Raw genomic sequence first — 19,808 nt, forward strand, 5'->3', positions numbered from 1 at the left:
CGTTCTGGATACGCCCGTCACTGAACATCCTCTCCGCACCCACTTTATCTGGTCATTATCACATTCGGTAGTTTTCAATGAGATCCCCTCTCCCCTCATTCTTCTAAATTCCAGTGGGTCCGGCTCAAAGCTGCCAGACGCTCCTTGTATGTTAACCCCTTCATTCCCGGAATCATCCTCCTGAACCTCCTCTGGACTCTCGCCAATAACAACCCATTCTTTCTGAGGTATGGGGCCCAAAACTGTTGGCAATACTCCAAGTGCAGCCTGCCCAGTGTCGTATAAAGCCTCAGCATTATCTCCTTGTTTTTGCATTGTATTCCCCTTGAAATGAATAACAACATTTCATTTGCCTTCTTTACCACAAACGAACCTGTAAGTTAACATTCCGGGAGTCTTGCATGAGGACTCCTAAGGCCCTTTGCACTTCTGATGTTTGAATTTTCTCCCCATTCAGATAATAGTTTGCACCTTTGTTCATTTTACCAAAATGCAGTATCATACATTTCCCAGCACTGTATTCCATCTGCCACTTTTTTGCCCATTCTTCCAATTTGTCCAAGTCCTTCTGCAATCTCATTGCTTCCTGGGCACTACCTACCCCTTCACCTACTTCTGTATCATCTGCAAACTTTGCCACAGAGCCATCAATTCCATTATCTAAATCACTGGCAAACAATGTGAAAAGTAGCGGTCCCAATACTGATCCCTGAGGAATACCACTAGTCACTGGCAGCCGACCAGAAAAGGTCCCCTTTGTTCCCATTCACTGTCTCCTGTCTGTCAGCCATTCCTCTATGTATGTCAGTATCTTTCCTGCAATGCTATGGGATTTTATCTTGTTAAGCAGCCTCATATGTGGCGCCTTATCAAATATTTTCTGAAAATTCCTGTAAGTAACATCCACTGCCTCTCATTTGTCCACCCTGCTTGTTACTTCCTCAATGAACTCTTAACAGATTTGTTAGCAAAGATTTCCCTTTACAGAAATCATGCTGATGTTGACTTATTTTATCATTAGTCTCCAAGTACCCTGAAACCGCATTCTTAATAATGAACTCAAATACTTACCCAGCAACTGAGGTTAATCTAACTGGCCTATCATTTCCTTTTTTTTTGTCTTCCTCCCTTCTGAAAGAGTGGAGTAACATTTGCAATTTTTTGTTCCTCTGCAACCATGCCAGTATAAAGTGATTCTTGAAAGATTCCAGCCTTGAACTCCAGGCCGGGTCTTTATGTGCTGCTATTGTGACTCCCGTCTCCCCTTCCCCCACCACCACTCTGCAACCCTGTCTCCTTCAGGTCCCATCGTCAGCTCCTGGGTCCTCAGAGGCTCCATCTTCCTCTCACCCCAACCCTCCCCTCTCCATTGACACCCCCAGCCTCCCCCTCCCCTCTCTGATCCCAGCTCTCATCCGTGCCGGGTCTTTACCATCCCCTCCGACCTTCAACTGTCAGAGGCAGAACGCTCTGTCCTCAGTAAGGGCCTCACCTTTGTCCCCCTTCGCCCACACCTCAGCGAGTTCCGCATTCACCATGATGTGGAACTCTTCTTCCGCCGTCTCCATCTCCGAGCCTACTTCTTCAGCAAGAACTCTTCCACCCCCACCGATGACCCCTTCTCCCGTCTTCAGCCCTCCTCTTCTTCATGGACACCCCGCTCTGGTCTTCTGCCTGCTCTGGATCTCTTTATCGCTAACTGCCGACGGGACATCAACCGTCTCGACTTCACCGCACCTTGTCCCCATTCCAACCTCACTCCTTCGGAACGCTCTGCTCTCCACTCCCTCTGCACTAATCCTAACCTTATTATTAAACCCGCCGATAAGGGGGGTGCTGTTGTAGTCTGGCGTACTGACTTCTACCATGCCGAGGCACAGCGACAACTCGCGGATACCTCCTCTTATTTACCCCTCGATCGTGACCCCACTAAGGAGCACCAGGCCATTGTCTCCCACACCATCACCGACTTTATCCGCTCAGGGGACCTCCCATCCACTGCTACCAACCTTATAGTTCCCTCACCTCGCACTTCCCGTTTCTACCTCCTACCCAAGATCCACAAACCTGCCTGTCCTGGCCGACCTATTGTCTCAGCTTGCTCCTGCCCCACCAAACTCGTTTCTGCATACCTCGACACGGTTTTATCCCCCCTTGTTCAATCCCTTCCTACCTATGTTCGTGACACTTCTCACGCCGTTAAACTTTTCGATGATTTTAAGTTCCCTGGCCCCCACCGCTTTATTATCACCATGGATGTCCAGTCCCTATATACTTCCATCCCCCATCAGGAAGGTCTCAAAGCTCTCCACTTCTTTTTGGATTCCAGACCTAATCAGTTCCCCTCTACCGCCACACTGCTCCGTCTAGCGGAATTAGTCCTTACTCTTAATAATTTCTCCTTTGGCTCCTCCCACTTCCTCCAAACTAAAGGTGTAGCTATGGGCACTCGTATGGGTCCTAGCTATGCCTGCCTTTTTGTTGGCTTTGTGGAACAATCTATGTTCCGTGCCTATTCTGGTATCTGTCCCCCACTTTTCCTTCGCTACATCGACGACTGCATTGGCGCTGCTTCCTGCACGCATGCAGAGCTCGTTGACTTTATTAACTTTGCCTCCAACTTTCACCCTGCCCTCAAGTTTACCTGGTCCATTTCTGACACCTCCCTCCCCTTTCTAGATCTTTCTGTCTCTGTGTCTGGAGACAGCTTATCCACTGATGTCTACTATAAGCCTACTGACTCTCACAGCTATCTGGACTATTCCTTTTCTCACCCTGTCTCTTGCAAAAACGCCATCCCCTTCTCGCAATTCCTCCGTCTCCACTGCATCTGCTCTCAGGATGAGGGTTTTCATTCTAGGACGAGGGAGATGATCTCCTTTTTTAAAGAAAGGGGCTTCCCTTCCTCCACTATCAACTCTGCTCTTAAACGCATCTCCCCCATTTCACATACATCTGCTCTCACTCCATCCTCCCGCCACCCCACTAGGAATAGGGTACCCCTGGTCCTCACCTACCACCCTACCAGCCTCCGGGTCCAACATATTATTCTCCGTAACTTCCGCCACCTCCAACGGGATCCCACCACTAAACCATTCTTTCCCTCCCCCGTCTCTCTGCTTTCCGCAGGGATCGCTCCCCACACGACTCCCTTGTCCATTCGTCCCCCCCATCCCTCCCCACTGATCTCCCTCCTGGCACTTATCCGTGTAAGCGGAACAAGTGCTACACATGCCCTTACACTTCCTCCCTTACCACCATTCAGGGCCCCAAACAGTCCTTCCAGGTGAGGCAACACTTCATCTGTGAGTCGGCTGGGGTGATATACTGCGTCCGGTGCTCCCGATGTGGCCTCTTATATATTGGCGAGACCCGATGCAGACTGGGAGATTGCTTTGCTGAACACCTACGCTCTGTCTGCCAGAGAAAGCAGGATCTCCCAGTAGCCTCACATTTTAATTTCACATCCCATTCCCATTCTGACATGTCTATCCACGGCCTCCTCTACTGTAAAGATGAAGCCACACTCAGGTTGGAGGAACAACGCCTTATATTCCGTCTGGGTAGCCTCCAACCTGATGGCATGAACATCGACTTCTCTAACTTCCGCTAATGCCCCACCTCCCCCTCGTACCCCATCTGTTACTTATTTTTATACACACATTCTTTCTCTCACTCTCCTTTTTCTCCCTCTGTCCCTCTGATCATATCCCTTGCCTATCCTCTGGGTTCCCCCCCACCTTGTCTTTCTTCCCGGGCCTCCTGTCCCATGATCCTCTCGTATCCCTTTTGCCAATCACCTGTCCAGCTCCTGGCTCCATCCCTCCCCCTCCTGTCTTCTCCTATCATTTTGGATCTACCCCTCCTCCTCCCACTTTCAAATCCCTTACTAACTCTTCCTTCAGTTAGTCCTGACGAAGGGTGTCGGCCCGAAACGTTGACCATACCTCTTCCTAGAGATGCTGCCTGGCCTGCTGCGTTCACCAGCAACTTTGATGTGTGTTGCTTGAAAGATTGTATCTGCTTTCTCTTCAGCAACCTCTCTCAGTCTGGAACATAGTCCATCTGGTCCAGGTGACTTATCCACATGAAGATCTTTGAGTTCGCTGAGCACTTTTTCCTTTGTAACAGCAATGGCACTCACTCCTGCTCCCTGACACTTGTGGACCTCTGGCACACTGTTTTTGTCTTGCACAGTGAAGACTGATGCAAAGAGCTCATTAAGTTCATTCGCCATTTCTTTGTCCCTCATTACCACCTCATCAGCATTATTTCCCAGTGGTTCAATATCAACTCTCAGCTTCCTTTACCTCTTAATATAACTGAAAAAATCTTTTAGTATCCTGCTTTATGTTATTGGTTAGTTTGCTTTCATATTTCATCTTTTCCCTACTTATGGCTTTTTTTAATTGCCTTTTGTTGGATTTTAACTTCCCAGTCATCCAATTTCCCACTCACGTTTGCCCTTTCCTTGGCTTTTATGCCATCCTTAATTTCCCTCGTCAGCCACAGTTGACTACCCCTGCCATTTCAGAGCTACTTCTGTGGGACGTATCTATCCTGTGCCTTGTGCACTACTGCCAGAAACAACAGCCACCTCTGCTCTGCTGTCATCCGTGCCAGTATCCCCCTCCAATCCACCTGAGCAAGCTCCTCTCTCATGCTTCTGTAATTCCCTTTACTCCATTGCAATACTGACACATCTGATTTGTGCTTCTCCTTCTCAAATTGCAGCATGAATTCAATCGTATTATGATCTCTGCTTCCAAAGGATTACTTTACATAATAAAATCTGGATTATTACATAACACCCAATCCAAGATAGCCTTTCAGCTTGTAGACTCAAGCACAAACTGCTCCAAAAAGCCGTCTCATAGGCATTCAACAAATTCCCTCTCTTGCAAGCCGTCACCAGCCTGATTTTCCTAATCCCCTTGCATATTGAAGTTCCCCATTACAATTGTGACATTACCCTTATTATATGTCCTTTCCAGCTCCCTTTGCAATCTCTCTTTGAAGACTGGATGGATCTTGGGGTTTGTTTACTTACAGCAGTGGCTTTCAAAATTCAAAATAAATTTATTATCGAAGTACATATTTCACCAGATACAACACTGAGATTCATTTTCCAGTGTCCATATTCAATAAAACCAGAGAATAATAATCATATCTGGTTGAACGCACCGATTGGGCATTGAACCAGTGTGCAAAATACAAAAAACTGTGTAAATACAAAAAGAAAGAAAGGATGTTTGATGGCTCTTGGTCTTTACTTGCTGGAATGAAGAAGGATGAGTGGGTATTTCATTGAAACCTTTTGAATGTTGAAAGGCCAAGACAGAGTGGATGTGGAAAGGGTGTTTCCCATGGTGGGGAATTCGAGGACAAGGGGGTTCAGCCTCAGGATAGAGGAGTTCCCATTTAAAACAGAGATGTGGAGAAATTTCTTTAGCCAGAGGGTGATCCATTTGTGGAATTTATTACCACACCCAGCTGTGGAGTCCAGGTCGTTGGGTGTATTTAAGGCAGAGATTGACAGGTTCTTGATTGGCCATGGGATCAAAGGTTACGGGGAGAAGGCCGAGGAATGGGGTTGAAGCAGGGAAAAGAGGATCAGCCGTGATTGAATAGTGGAGCAGACTAGATGGGCCAAAATGGCCTAATTCTGCTCCTATGGTCTTATGGTCTTATAATAAATAAGCAATAAATATCAAGAACATGAGTTATCTGAGCGATTTTGTGGGGACACAGTTGATTTTTTTTATAACTCCATGACAACCATGGTGTCTTCATTCATATCCATAAATAAGTCCTTGAACAGGGCCCAGTCTGCTGACTCGAAGCAATCCTGTAGCCACTCCTCTGTCTCCAGCGACCACCTCTTTGTGGTCCTAATTTCTAAAGCCTTACTCTTCCGCCTCTTCTGTGACCTATCTTTCAGACTGTGACAGGCACTAATTGTCTGGAAGGAGGGAGGAGGGAAACTTTCTGTTCCCCGCGCTGAAACTCATTGGCAGGTCTGTGGGGGCTTCCCGGGTCTGGGTGTTGGGGCAAACTGCACAGCTCATTGGAGAGATCCCACTCCTCCCTCCGCTTTCACTCTTGTTATTTGTGTTTCCCGGGGCTGTCTTGTTGCACATTTCATATTTCCATCCCTTATTGATTCAGTCGGAGGTTGGGAGAAGGTCTTGTTGGATGTCTTTTAAAATCTCATACAGGAGATTGATGGTTAGAGATGAACTGGATATTGTGTACTGAGAAGAGGAGGATGGCACGGAGCATGGACACCGACAGACTGTTCAGGATGATTGTCTGAATGTCCTGTTTTTCTGACTAAAGTGTGATTTGAATTTTCTGTGCCTCATATTTTATTTGTTACAAGGGGAGGCCATTTGGCTCAGGGAGTCTGTGTGGAATCCAACAGCAGTGACTCTTGTTCTATTTTCCTGTTATTTTCCCCAGAAACTTATTACTCTTGAGTGCCAAATAAAGTAGGGGAATTTACAGCAGCAGATTAACCTATCAACCAACCCATCTTCGGGATGTGGGAGGACACTGGAGCTCCCAGGGGAAACCCATCAGTCTCAGACTGTGCAACTCCCAACAGACAGTCCCAGAGTGAGGTCGGGATGGAACCAGTGTCATTGATTGAAGTGAAGAAGCAGCACCATTACTCTTTATAATCTAAAAGCTGCAAGCAATTGTCTCCTAGGACTCACACTCATGTTAGTCACAGTCACTCTGTGGGAAGCATTTCCAGACGTTTTGAGTGGACACAAATTGTGACCAGCAGACATTGTTTGTCCGCAGGCAGTTCCACACATGGAGGGGCTTTGGAGAGGTGAATTTTCAGCAGTTTGACAAAACACTGACTCTCAAATTCTCCATCTTGATCTAGTCATACCCAAGAGTTGGTCTGAAATACGAGGGTGATACTCAGTAACTGTTTCTTCAACCTCAGAGTGTCATAATCGAGAACCCCACTGGAAACAGTTCTGATCTGTAAATTGCTGATCTTACTATCAAAAAGTCATTGCGTAGAATATTAGGCTTCCCTATTGAGGCTAATTCTATGCTTTTTGAAAGGACATGATTCCATATTGTTTCTTTGGAAAATTTGTTTTTTGATGGCCTTAGCAACATGCCTCTGAACTTTAGTGTGTCAGTCACCTCTAAAAGTTACTGCTTTTCTGCAATGCAGGAGACAGTTCTATCTGGCATTTGGTCATGTTGACCCCTGAAATGGTTGCATGAAGGTTGACATCTAATAATTCAACAAACTCTAGACTGACCTGAGTTCCACTGCATCAGCTGAAGGTGGTACTTTGATAATTGCATCGACTTTGCTCTGAGGCCTTGAACTCCAGCATCAGTTTGACAGGCCATGTAATGCTTTAATATTTGTGGAAATTGGCATTTTGCATGCTGACGCTGATTCCATTAAGATTACTGTCTGACCATCACTACTCATGGTAGCTCCATACTGAAACCAGGATTTCACAAATGAAGCAAAGAACATAATCAGCTGATCCAAAATCTCATCTGCTGCACAGTGCATAAACTCTGATGCTGTTTAAGCTCCACACGCCCTTTGTGTGTGTTAATTGTGAGACACGTCAGTCACTGGATTCAGGCCCATCTGCTGTTTAGAGATGGATAACTTCATCTTACTGAATCCATTTGCCTGTCCAGTTGCAAAAAAATTGAGTTATGTGTACTGTATGAACTTTCATGTAGCAATTTAGTCCCACAGCATCACTGTTTCACCCCGCTTTGGAATGACGGGAAATGGGAGCAACCCAGTCATAGTTCAAATGGGACAGAATACCATGTCTCTTCAGACAGCCCAGTTCATGCACAACTGCTTCTTTTGTGATCTGGAGAAGAGTTTGGGTCTTGTGGACAGTGTGAGCAGCTTGTTCTGGAAGATCCACATGGATCTTCACATTGAAATCCTTTAAATTTGTGTGTGTGCGTGTGTGTGTGTGTGTGTGTGGGGGGGGGGTGCGCGGGTGGTCAAACAACTTCCTTCCTTTCTAAGCTGACAATCGTTTCTGAGTTTAATGTGAACCCAGTTTAATATCCTTCCCCACTGGCTTCTGTGTTTTCAAACTCCCAGATTCTAGGCACAGTCCCTCATCATTATCATACAGGTACTCCTCATTCATATCAGTCATCGGGAACTTAACGCTGGTGTTTCTCTCCCTTTTGACAGTATTAGCTGTTTTTTTTTTACTAATATTTCTGATAACAACCCTATCTGCACCCTGTCACAGGAATTATACCTTCTCTCCACTGTACAGGAATTTGCAACTTAAAGCAAACTTGTCTTATTTTTGCCATTCTGATGAAAGGCCCTTGGCCCAAAATATTGACTTATTTTCTTTGCAAATGTTGCCTGGCCTGCTGAAGTCTTCAGAAATTTGGTATACAGCACAATATATTTTACTTGCATATAATTTTCCGTTTCTGAACAACAGTGTTGTTGAACTGAACAATTTTGCCAAAGTTCTCTTTCATTTCCACAATTTTACCCTTTATTCTTTGCCATGTATTAAAAGCCTAGAGTGCACTTAACTCTTCTGGAGTTAATCAATACTTGGCTGTTTTTTTAAACTTCTGGGGGATTTTCTCCTTGTGCATGTTTTATGAAAAGCAAGAAATGACACAAAATACATGAAGTTCAGTTTTTGACAGTGGAAGTGTTGATTGTTCTCTGTCACTGTTTACAGCCAGGTTCTTCAGTTGCTCGATCACTTGCTGGCCCTTTGTGAGAAATGTTGCTGCATATGTTGGTCATGATAAACTTTGTGGCTCATATAGTATTATTGGTTCAGAGTTTAAATGACCAAGTTGTAATCCTGACCTTAAGGCTTGTTTGTGGAATTTACACGTTTTCTCTGTGACTGTGCAGGATTGCCCTGCATGCTTAGTTTCCTCACAGATCCCATAAACTCTCAGATTGGTAGACTAATTGGTTGCTGTAAATACTGTAATGACCAGGGGAACATCTGGGGAATTGATGTGAATGTGAGGAGAATAAAATGAATTAGGGCAGGATTAATGTCAGTGGGTGTCATAGACATAGTCATAGTCATACTTTATTGATCCCGGGGGAAAATGGTTTTCATTACAGTTGCACCATAAATAATTAAATAGTAATAAAACCATAAATAATTAAATAGTAATATGAAAATTATGCCAGGAAATGTCCAGGACCAGCCTATTGGCTCAGGGTGTCTGACCCTCCAAGGGAGGAGTTGTAAAGTTTGATGGCCACAGGCAGGAATGACTTCCTATGACACTCTGTGCTGCATCTCGGTGGAATGAGTCTCTGGCTGAATGTACTCCTGTGCCCACCCAGTACATTATGTAGTGGATGGGAGACATTGTCCAAGATGGCATGCAACTTGGACAGCATCCTCTTTACAGACACCACCGTCAGAGAGTCCAGTTCCATCCCCACAACATCACTGGCCTTACAAATGAGTTTGTTGATTCTGTTGATGTCTGCTACCCTCAGCCTGCTGCCCCAGCACACAACAGCAAACATGATCGCACTGGCCACCACTGACTCATAGAACATCCTCAGCATCGTCCGGCAGATGTTAAGATGTTTGGTGTTATCACAAATTTTGTGGACCTACTGGCCTGTTTCCATCCTGTTCCGTTTTGTAAATCTATCAAAGTCCATGAAATGTGCTAGTTATCAAAGGGTCTAGTGCTTTTGTGGCTTAAATGATGAATAAATTCTCCACTCATGAGAGATCAGGAACCCTATACTTCCTGATAGCACCCCAGCAACATTTCCCAGCTACAATTCCCATTGGACTTGCCAGCAATGGTCAGAGTGTTGTTGAATCTTCGGGAACAACTGGTTTAAACATGTACAGGCACAATATTTTTACTAATATGATACTGTGATGATTGTACCTTTATATTACTGAACATTATACTGTTCCGGAGTATGTAAATACATTTTACTAATCTAATTATCAAAATCTTGACAATAATTTCCCTATTTTCATACAAGTTTGTTGGTTAGAAATGTTCCCTACATTTCTAAAGTGAGGTGGGGGCTCAGTGCTGAACCTGGTGCTCCTTTGCCAAGGAACTTGTCCCCACCTTGTGTGGAAAGGCCAAGGACAGTTTTTCTCAGGTTATTGGGTTGGTGAACATTGGTGCTGAGGACAGTGAGGGAGGGGATGCTCACAGCTTCCGTCAAATGACAGGAATAACATCTCTCTCTCTCTCTCTCTCTCTCTCTCTCTCTCTCTCCACCACTACCCCACTCCCCCTCCCTACAACCCCTCTCTCTCTCCCAGCTTGTCAGCCTCTCGACTCTTCTGCTGAGATGAGAGTGATTCACTGCACTCTGCTGTTACTGAATGAGATTCTCATCTCACTCCAAGGTAATTACCACAAAATCTTGTTTAATTATGTTTCTTTATCTCACAGAGTAGACACATGGAATCAGAAGATGAAGTGTTTTATATTTAGTAACTTATGAAATTGTTCACACTACCTAATTGCAATGAATGAATGTCCCATTCCTATCCTTGAAAGTGAGATTATAGATGTCTATAATTACAAAACCATTTTCAAGTGCCTTTTATTTGGTTAAAAGCTATAAATTGCTGACTTTTATATGTATTAATTTGTGAGATAGATGAAATGTATGAGAGTATTGAGTTTAGTTTTTGGTGTGTATCTAATCAAACCCCCACAATGACTTCTGCTAGAACTCCCATGAATCACAGGAAAACCAGTAAACATGTAGACGCACGCACGCACGTGCGCGCAGACACAGACAGACAATTCTGCGGATACTGGAAATCCAGAGTAACTCAGCAAATGCTGGAGGAATTCTGACAGGTCAGGCAGCATCTATGGAGAAGAATTAGAAGTCACTGTTTTGGGCTGAGACCCTTCATCAGGACTCCAGTGGTCCTGGATTCATACGATTTCTTGCTGGGCTTTTCCATTTTTACTAGCATTGCATTTGTTGGCTCAGACACACCCTGTATAGGAATCCCTTCCCCAGCAGTGTCTGAATGGTGGAACACCCTCCCCAGCAACACTGGGAGACATTCACCAGAAGTAACGGAGCAGTTCAAGGAAGCAAAACATCAGCTCATCCTCAAGAATAATTGATGTACCAATCTTGTAAGTTGAGAAAGCAAAGAGTGGTTTGCATCCAGCAATATTTGTGAGGGCAAGTCATCATTAGGCTCTGTGCCAAATTCATGGCATATAAATGATATGATGTCTGTGAAAGAATGTTAAACAGGCCATGAACAGCAAGTCAGGAACAGCTTGTTCAAATGCCCTTCACTGTGAAATCTGCACATTTTGGGTTCTGTGCACCCGAAAGTTGACCTTCCATCCAAAAGCTTTTCCTCAGTGCACTCTGCCTTTAGAGAATATTGTAGGTTTTCACGAATAAAAATGGTGAAGACATTTTATGTTTAAGAGAAGTCATAACAAATCCTTTATTGTACTCCAAACTCTGACCACAATGCATTAAGAAAAGTCATAACAAATCCTTTATTGTACTCCAAACCCTGAACACAATGCATGGTTATAAACTTAATATAATTAAGTCAGACCAGCGTTTAATATGAAGCTCCAACTCAATGTCTGTGGTTGTTAATGATATATATTTCCACTAATTACATGACCATACAACCCCCCCATACTTCACTAAAACCGGCATTGTGACCCTGTCCGGAGTTTGGACGAGCTGCCCAGCTCAGGTTCTGTGTTCCATGGGAGGAGGAACAGCAGGTGCCTCGGCTCCTCCAGAGGAGTGTTGACACACTCATGGTCACGTTGTGATGCCAGGTGCCTGGTAGTGGAATCCTCCACATCCTGGTGGGTCAGTTTAAGGTGATCTACCAATATATGTTCAGGTTTACCCCTCTTATCTGTGATAAAAGTCTTTTCTCCCCATTCCAAAATGTGGAATGGGTCGTCGTTAAGGGTCTAAGGGGATGTTGGTGTGCATCACGTCGGATGAAAACAAACGAGGTGGAATGTAGGCGGAATGGAAGCCAAGTGTGCTGTGCACCATGACGGGAGGTGGGAATAGGTGAAAAGTAATTGAATTTACTGAAGAGGGTGGCACGTATTGAATGGTCGACAAGGCAGTCGTGGTGTCAGGAATGAAATCGCCTGGGTCTCGTAATGGCTGCCGTTATACCAACAGCCATGGATGACTGCAGGTCCTCTTGGAGCTATTCTGAGCCTCAGGAGGACCCACGCGCGATGATAATGCCAAGACCCATAGGTCAGGGAAGCCCTCAGAGCAGCCTTTGAGGAGCGGTGAAACCACTCAGATAGGCCATTGTGGTGTGGGGGTACTCTGTGGTGTGAGGAAACATCTCTGCTAATTTCCAGAGTGTGTTGGTTACTTGTCATCAGGAACTTGCATCTGCCTAATTCTGCTATATATCTCCAAACAATTGATCACAGAGGAAAATTGTCATGCAGATATTTAGAGCAGCCTTTCTCAAACTTTTTACCTGGAGGAACTGTAGAAATAATTTTTAGGTCTCAGGGAACCCCTGCATAAAAATTATATCTACAGATCACAGTACGTTAGTGTGATCAGTAGAAACATAGAAAATAGGTGCAGGAGTAGGCCATACGGCACTTCGAGCCTGCACCGCCATTTATTATGATCATGGCTGATCATCCAACTCAGAAACCTGTACCTGCTTTCTCTCCATACCCCCTGATCCCTTTAGTCACAGGAGCCATATCTAACTCCCTCTTAAATATAGCCAATGAACTGGCCTCAACTGTTTCCTGTGGCAGAGGATTCCACAGATTCACCACTCTCTGTGTGAAGAAGTTTTTCCTAATCTCGGTTCTAAAAGGCTTCCCCTTTATCCTTAAACTGTGACCCCCTGTTCTGAACTTCCCCAACATCGGGAACAATCTTCCTACATCTATCCTGTCCAATCCCTTTAGAATTTTATATGTTTCAATAAGATCCCCACTCAGTCTTCTAAATTCCAGCGAGTATAAGCCTAGTCGATCCAATCTTTCATCATATGAAAGTCCTGCCATCCCAGGAATCAATCTGGTGAACCTTCTTTGGCTAGAATGTCTTTCCTCTGATTAGGGGATCAAAACTGCACACAATACTCCAGGTGTGGTCTCACCAAGGCCTTGTTCAACTGCAGTAGTACCTCCCTGCTCCTGTACTCGAATCCTCTTGCTATGAATCCCAACATACCATTCGCCTTTCTCACCGCCTGCTGGACCTGCATGCCCACTTTCAATGACTGGTATACAATGACACCCAGGTCTCGTTGTACCTCCCCTTTTCCTAATTGGCCACTATTCAGATAATAATCTGTTTTCCTGTTCTTGCCACCAAAGTTGATAACCTCACATTTATCCACATTAAATTGCATCTGCCATGAATTTGCCCACTCACCTAACCTATCCAAGTCACCCTGCATCCTCTTAGCATCCTCCCCACAGCTAACACTGCCGCCCAGCTTCGTGTCATCCGCAAACTTGGAGATGCTGCATTTAATTCCCTCGTCCAAATCATTAATATATATTGTAAACAACTGGGGTCCCAGCACTGAGCCTTGCGGTACTCCACTAGTCACTGCCTGCCATTCTGGAAAGGTCCCATTTATTCCCACTCTTCGCTTCCTGTCTGCCAACCAGTTCTCTATCCACATCAATACCATATGCCCAATACTGTGTGCTTTAAGTTTGTACACTAATCTCCTGTGTGAGACCTTGTCAAAAGCCTTTTGAAAATCCAAATATATCACATCCACTGGTTCTCCCCATCCACTCTACTAGTTACATCCTCAAAAAATTCTATAAGATTTGTCAGACATGATTTTCCTTTCACAAATCCATGCTGACATTGTCCGATGATTTCACCGCTTTCCAAATGTGCTGTTATCACATCTTTGATAACTGACTCTAGCATTTTCCCCACCACTGATGTCAGGGTAACCGGTCTATAATTCCCTGGTTTCTCTCTCCCTCCTTTTTTTGAAAAGCGGGGTTACATTAGCCACCCTCCAATCCTCAGGAACTAATCCATGTTGTAGATATAATCATTGAAAAATAATTGTCAATGCTCTTTTGAATAGAGAATGTATTTTTAGCTGGCCTTTCTTGAAAAGAAAACAGATAGTTAGCTCAGTTTACCTTTCTTGGAATTAATCTCTTTCTTTCCCTTCCATCAATTTTTAAAACTCATAAGGCAAACAAACTAAATTTTTCAATTCTGGGTCAAACTTGAGATAAGCACACATGGATTTCACCTTCAGCTGAAACAAGATGATTTTTATCCTTGCTCTTGTTGCTTTTTCAGCAAGAAAAAGCTTGCTCACACGTGGAAGAAGTTAAAAACTGCAGCAAAATGTTCATTGCTTTCCAATGGCAAGATACTCTTCTTCTACAGAAATCCAGAATTTATCCAGGGTCAGGTCATTAAAACTAATCCTGAGTGCAGCTCACAAAGTTCTTCCTCTTCTCTCAAAGTCAAGCTCTCAGGCTGAGCAGAAGATTCAGAGAAAGATTCCCTCAACCAGTCATACACTTGAGTTGAAAGGGAGCAAAAATACTGTTCAGTTTTGTTCTGCAGTTCTTCCAGGTGACTTTCATTTAGAGTCGAGACTTTCTGATATCCTTCCTCACTCTCAAGCCCAAACAACAATGGAAACTTTTCAAGATTTCCTTTTGCAACATGAATTTTCCAGAGATTCAGTATCCTTTTAAATCCAAGTATCTTGTCATTTGAAGTCAAAACGTTTTCTCCAGGAAATTCAGAAACTTGTTCAACTAGTTCATATGATGAAAATGTTTGTTAAGTAGGCTAGTTTCTGCATTAGGGTTTTGTTTCTCTTTGGCACGATGCCAAGTGTGATAGAAACATAGAAAACCTACAGCAGAATACAGGACCTTCACCCCACGATGCTGTGCCGAACATACTTACTTTAGAAATTACAAAGGGCTACCTGTAGCCCTCTATTTTCTTAAGCTCCATGTACTTATCCAGGAGTCTCTTAAAAGACCCTATCATATCAGCCTCCACCACCGTTGCCGGCAGCCCATTCCTCACACTCACCACTCTCTGCGTTAAAAACTTACACCTGACATCTCCTCTGTACCTACTTCCAAGCACCTTAAACCTCTGCCCTCTTGTGTTAGCCATTTCAGCCTTGGGAAAAGCCTCTGACTATCTACATGATCAATGCCTCTCATCATCTTATACACCTCTATCAGGTCACCTGTCATCCTCTGTTGTTCCAAGGACAAAAGGCCAGGTTCACACAACCTATTAAGACCATAAAACAAAGGAGCAGAAGTCGGCCATTCGGCCCATCGAGTCTGCTCCGCCATTTTATCATGAGCTGATCCATTCTCCCATTTAGTCCCACTCCCCCACCTTCTCACCATAACCTTTGATGCTCTGGCTATCCAGAGACCTATCAATCTCTGCCTTAAATACACACAATGGCTTGGCCTCCACTGCTGCCCGTGGCAAGAAATTCCATAGATTCACCACCCTCTGACTAAAAACATTTCTTTGCATTTCTGTTCTAAATGGGCGCCCTTCAATCCTTAAGTCATGCCCTCTCGTACTAGACTCCCCCATCATGAGAAACAACTTTGCCACATCCACTCTGTCCATGCCTTTCAACATTCGAAATATTTCTATGAGGTCTCCCCTCATTCTTCTAAACTCCAAGGAATACAGTCCAAGAGCGGACAAACGTTCCTCATATGTTAACCCTCTCATTCCCGGAATCATTCTAGTGACTCTTCTCTGTGCCCTCTCCAACGTCATCACATCCTTTCTTAAATAAGGAGACCAAAACTGCCCACAGTACTCCAAGTGAGGTCTCACCAGTGCCTTATAGAGCCTCAACATCACATCCCTGCTCCTATACACTATTCCTCGAGAAATGAATGCCAACATTGCATTCGCCTTCTTCACTACTGACTCAACTTGGTGGTTAACTTTAAGGGTATCCTGTACGAGGACTCCCAAGTCCTGTTGCATCTCAGAACTTTGAATTATTTCCCCATTTATATAATAGTCTGCCCGTTTATTTTTTATAATCTTTAGTAAATTTATATGCAAACTTGTGTTAAAACCAGCTGCTAACTTAGCCATTTCAATGTACAGAACATAGAACAGTACAGCAGAGTACAGGTCCTTCGGCCCACAATGTTGTGCCGACCCTTAAACGCTGCTTCCCATATAACCCCCCCACTTTAAGTTCCTCCATATACCTGTCTAGTAATCTCTTAAATTTCACTAGTGTATCTGCCTCCACCACTGACTCAGACAGTGCATTCCACGCACCAACCACTCTCTGAGTAAAAAACCTTCCTCTAATATCCCGCTTGAACTTCCCACCCCTTACCTTAAAGCCATGTCCTCTTGTATTGGGCAGTGGTACCCTGGGGAAGTGGCACTGGCTGTCCACTCTATCTATTCCTCTTAATATCTTGATTACCTCTATCATGTCTCTTGTCACCCTGCTTCTCTCCAAAGAGTAAAGCCTTAGCTCCCTTAATGCATACTCTCTAAACCGGGCAGCATCCTGGTAAATCTCCTCTGTACCCTTTCCAATGCTTCCACATCCTTCCTATAGTGAGGTGACCAGAACTGGAATGTAATTGTTTAAAAAGGGTTCTAGAGTAAACCTAGCCATTATCGGCCTGTGAGTTTGACATCAGTGGTGGGTAAATTGATGGAAAGTATTCTTAGACATGGTATATATAATTGTCTGGATAGACAGGGTCTGATTAGGAACAGTCAACATGGATTTGTGCGTGGAAGGTCATGTTTGACAAATCTTATTGAATTCTTTGAAGAGGTTACTAGGAATGTTGACAAGAGTAAAGCGGTGGACGTTGTCTATATGGACTTCAGTAAGGCCTTTGACATGGTCTCACATGGAAGGTTAGTTAGGAAGCTACAATCGTTATGTATTAATATTGAAGTAGTAAAATGGATTCAGCAGTGGCTGGATGGGTGACGCCAGAGAGTGGTGGTGGATAACTGTTTGTCAGATTGGAGGCCGGTGACTGGTAGTGTGCCTCAGGGATCTGTACTGGCCCAATGTTATTTGTCATATACACTAATGATCTCGATGATGGGGTGGTAAATTGGATGAGTAAGTATGCAGATGATACTAAGATAGGTGGAGTTGTGGATAATGAAGTAGGTTTTCAAAGCTTGCAGAGAGATTTAGGCCAGTTAGAAGAGTAGGCTGAAAGATGGCAGATGAGTTTAATGCTCATAAATGTGAGGTGCTACACTTTGGTAGGACTAATCAAAATAGGACATACATGGTAAATGGTAGAGCATTGAAGAATGCAGTAGAACAGAGGTATCTAGGAATAATGGTGCATAGTTCCCTGAAGGTGGAATCTCCTGTGGATAGGTTAGTGAAGAAAGCTTTTGGTATGCTGGCCCTTATAAATCAGAGCATTGAGTATAGGAGTTGGGATGTAATGTTTAAATTATACAAGACATTGGTGAGGCCAAATTCGGAGTATTGTGTACAGTTTTGGTCACCAAATTATAGGAAAGATGTCAACAAAATAGAGAGAGTACAGAGAAGGTTTACTAGAATGTTACCTGGGATTCATCACCTAAGTTACAGAGAAAGGTCGAACAAGTTAGTTCTTTATTCTTTGGAACGTAGAAGGTTGAGGGGGGACTTGATAGAGGTATTTAAAATTATGAGAGGGATAGATAGAGTTGACATGGATAGGCTTTTTTCCATTGAGAGTGGGGGAGATTCAAACAAAAGGACATGAGTTGAGAGTTAGGGGGCAAAAGTTTAGGGGTAACATGAGGAGGAACTTCTTTACTCAGAGAGTGGTAGCTGTGTGGACGAGCTTCCAGCAGAAGTGGTTGAGACAGGTTCAATGTTGTCGTTTAAAGTTAACTTGGACAGCTGAATGGACAGGAAAGGAATGGAGGGTTATGGGCTCAGTGTAGATCGGTGGGACTAGGTGAGAGTAAGAGTTCAGCACGGACTAGAAGGGCCGAGATGGCCTGTTTCTGTGCTGTAATTGTAATATGATTATATGGTTATATGGTAATCAAAATCGTAATACTTTTTGAGACTTTTTTCATTTGAGTTCACAGTCCTGGTTGTGTTGTAGTTGATCTGTATATTGGCTAACAGGTTCCTGATCAATGTTCAATATGGGTTCCTTGTCTCTCAATTATTTCTCTCCAGGTGATTTTATCCTACTTGTACCCGAAGAGCCTTTTGTAGCAATTGCAGGTGAAGATGTTGTACTGGAATGTGAGCTGCTCCCACCAACCTCTGCCAGCAACATGACAGTGCAGTGGCTGAAATCAGGTCTCAGTTCACCCATCCACATGTACAGACAGGGACAAGATGATCCCCTCGCCCAACACCAGGATTACAGAGGAAGGACAGAACTGTTTAAAGATGAAATTACCGAAGGAAACATTTCCCTCAGATTAAAGAACGTAAGGCCAGACGATGAAGGGCGATATACATGTTCAGTTAAAGACAGAATTGACTTCAAACAAGCTACAGTTGAACTGCGTGTTCACAGTGAGTATTATTGCCATTTGTACCAAGGTATAGTGGGAAGCTTTTGTTTTGCATGCCATCCAGATAGATCATCTCATACACAAGTATATTGAGGTAGTAAAAATAAAACAATGTGGAATATAGTGCTGTTGTTGCAGAGAAATTACAGTGCAAGTAATTACACAATTAGACAATATGGTGTGAGGGCTGCATTGAGTTAGACTGGGGCTACAAGTGTTCATATCTCAGTGTGTGAGATGTCCATTCAGGAGTTTGATAACCATGGCATAGAAACTGTCCTCTAGTCTGGTGGTTTGTGCTCTCGGGGCTTAGTATCTTCTGCTCAATGGGAGAGGAGAAAAGAGAGAATGACAAGGGTGGGTGGGGTCGGTGATTATATCGGCTGCTTTCCCAACCTAGTGGGAAGTGTAGACAGAATCAGTGGAAGAGTCTGGTTTGCATGAAGGATCAGGCTTTGTTCACAACTCTTCAGTTTCTTCTCAAATCTTAGTCACAGAGTCATAGAAAAGTCCAACACAGAAACAGGCCCTCTGTCCCATGTAGTCAATGCTGGATCATTTGAATTGCCTACCCCCATCGACTTGCACTGGGACCATGGCCGTCCACCCCCCTGCCAACCATGTACAGTACCTAACCAAACTTCTCTTCAACATTGAAATCGACCTTGCATGCTCTGCTTGTGTTGGCAGCTTATTCCATACTCTCAGGAACCTCCGAGTGAAGAAGTTTTCCCTCAGAAGCTCACTAAACTTTTCACCTTTCACCCTTAACTCATGAACTCTGGTTGTAGTCTCACCCAACCTCAATGGAAAAAGACTGCTTGCATTTACCCTATTTATATCCCTCATTATATTGTATACAGCTGTCAAATCTTCTGTCAGTCCTCTGCGTTCCAAGGAAAGAAGTCCTAACCTATTCAATCTTTCCGCAACTCAGATCCTCCAGACCTGATAACATTTTTGTAAAGTTTCTCTGTACTCTTTCAAACTTATTTACATCTTTCCTGTAGCTGGGTGACCAAAACTGTACGCAATACTCCAAATAATACAACTTCAACATCGCAACCCATCTCCTGTAATCAAAACTTTCATATATGAAACATCTTCAAGCCAAGAAAAGTCAAGTTACTTTTATTGTTATTTCGAACATAACGGCTGGTACAGTACACAGTAAAAACGAGACAATGTTTTTCAGGGCCATGGTGCTACATGG

The 19,808-nt window shown here is 43.9% G+C and overlaps 1 protein-coding gene across 6 annotated transcripts in view; it reads left to right on the plus strand.

Moving 5' to 3' along the window:
- LOC134346577 (butyrophilin subfamily 3 member A1-like) overlaps positions 1-19,808 on the plus strand; it is a 154,027-nt gene that overhangs the window by 54,953 nt on the left and 79,266 nt on the right. For all 6 annotated transcript variants that reach the window (XM_063048002.1, XM_063048000.1, XM_063048005.1 and 3 more), the window contains 2 exons: positions 10,326-10,412; positions 18,249-18,596. In XM_063048002.1, coding sequence (XP_062904072.1) covers positions 10,326-10,412; positions 18,249-18,596 — 435 coding nt within the window. The remainder of the gene's footprint in view (positions 1-10,325; positions 10,413-18,248; positions 18,597-19,808) is intronic.

Source organism: Mobula hypostoma, chromosome 5, assembly GCF_963921235.1.
Source record: "Mobula hypostoma chromosome 5, sMobHyp1.1, whole genome shotgun sequence".
Classification (NCBI taxonomy): Eukaryota; Metazoa; Chordata; class Chondrichthyes; order Myliobatiformes; family Myliobatidae; genus Mobula; species Mobula hypostoma.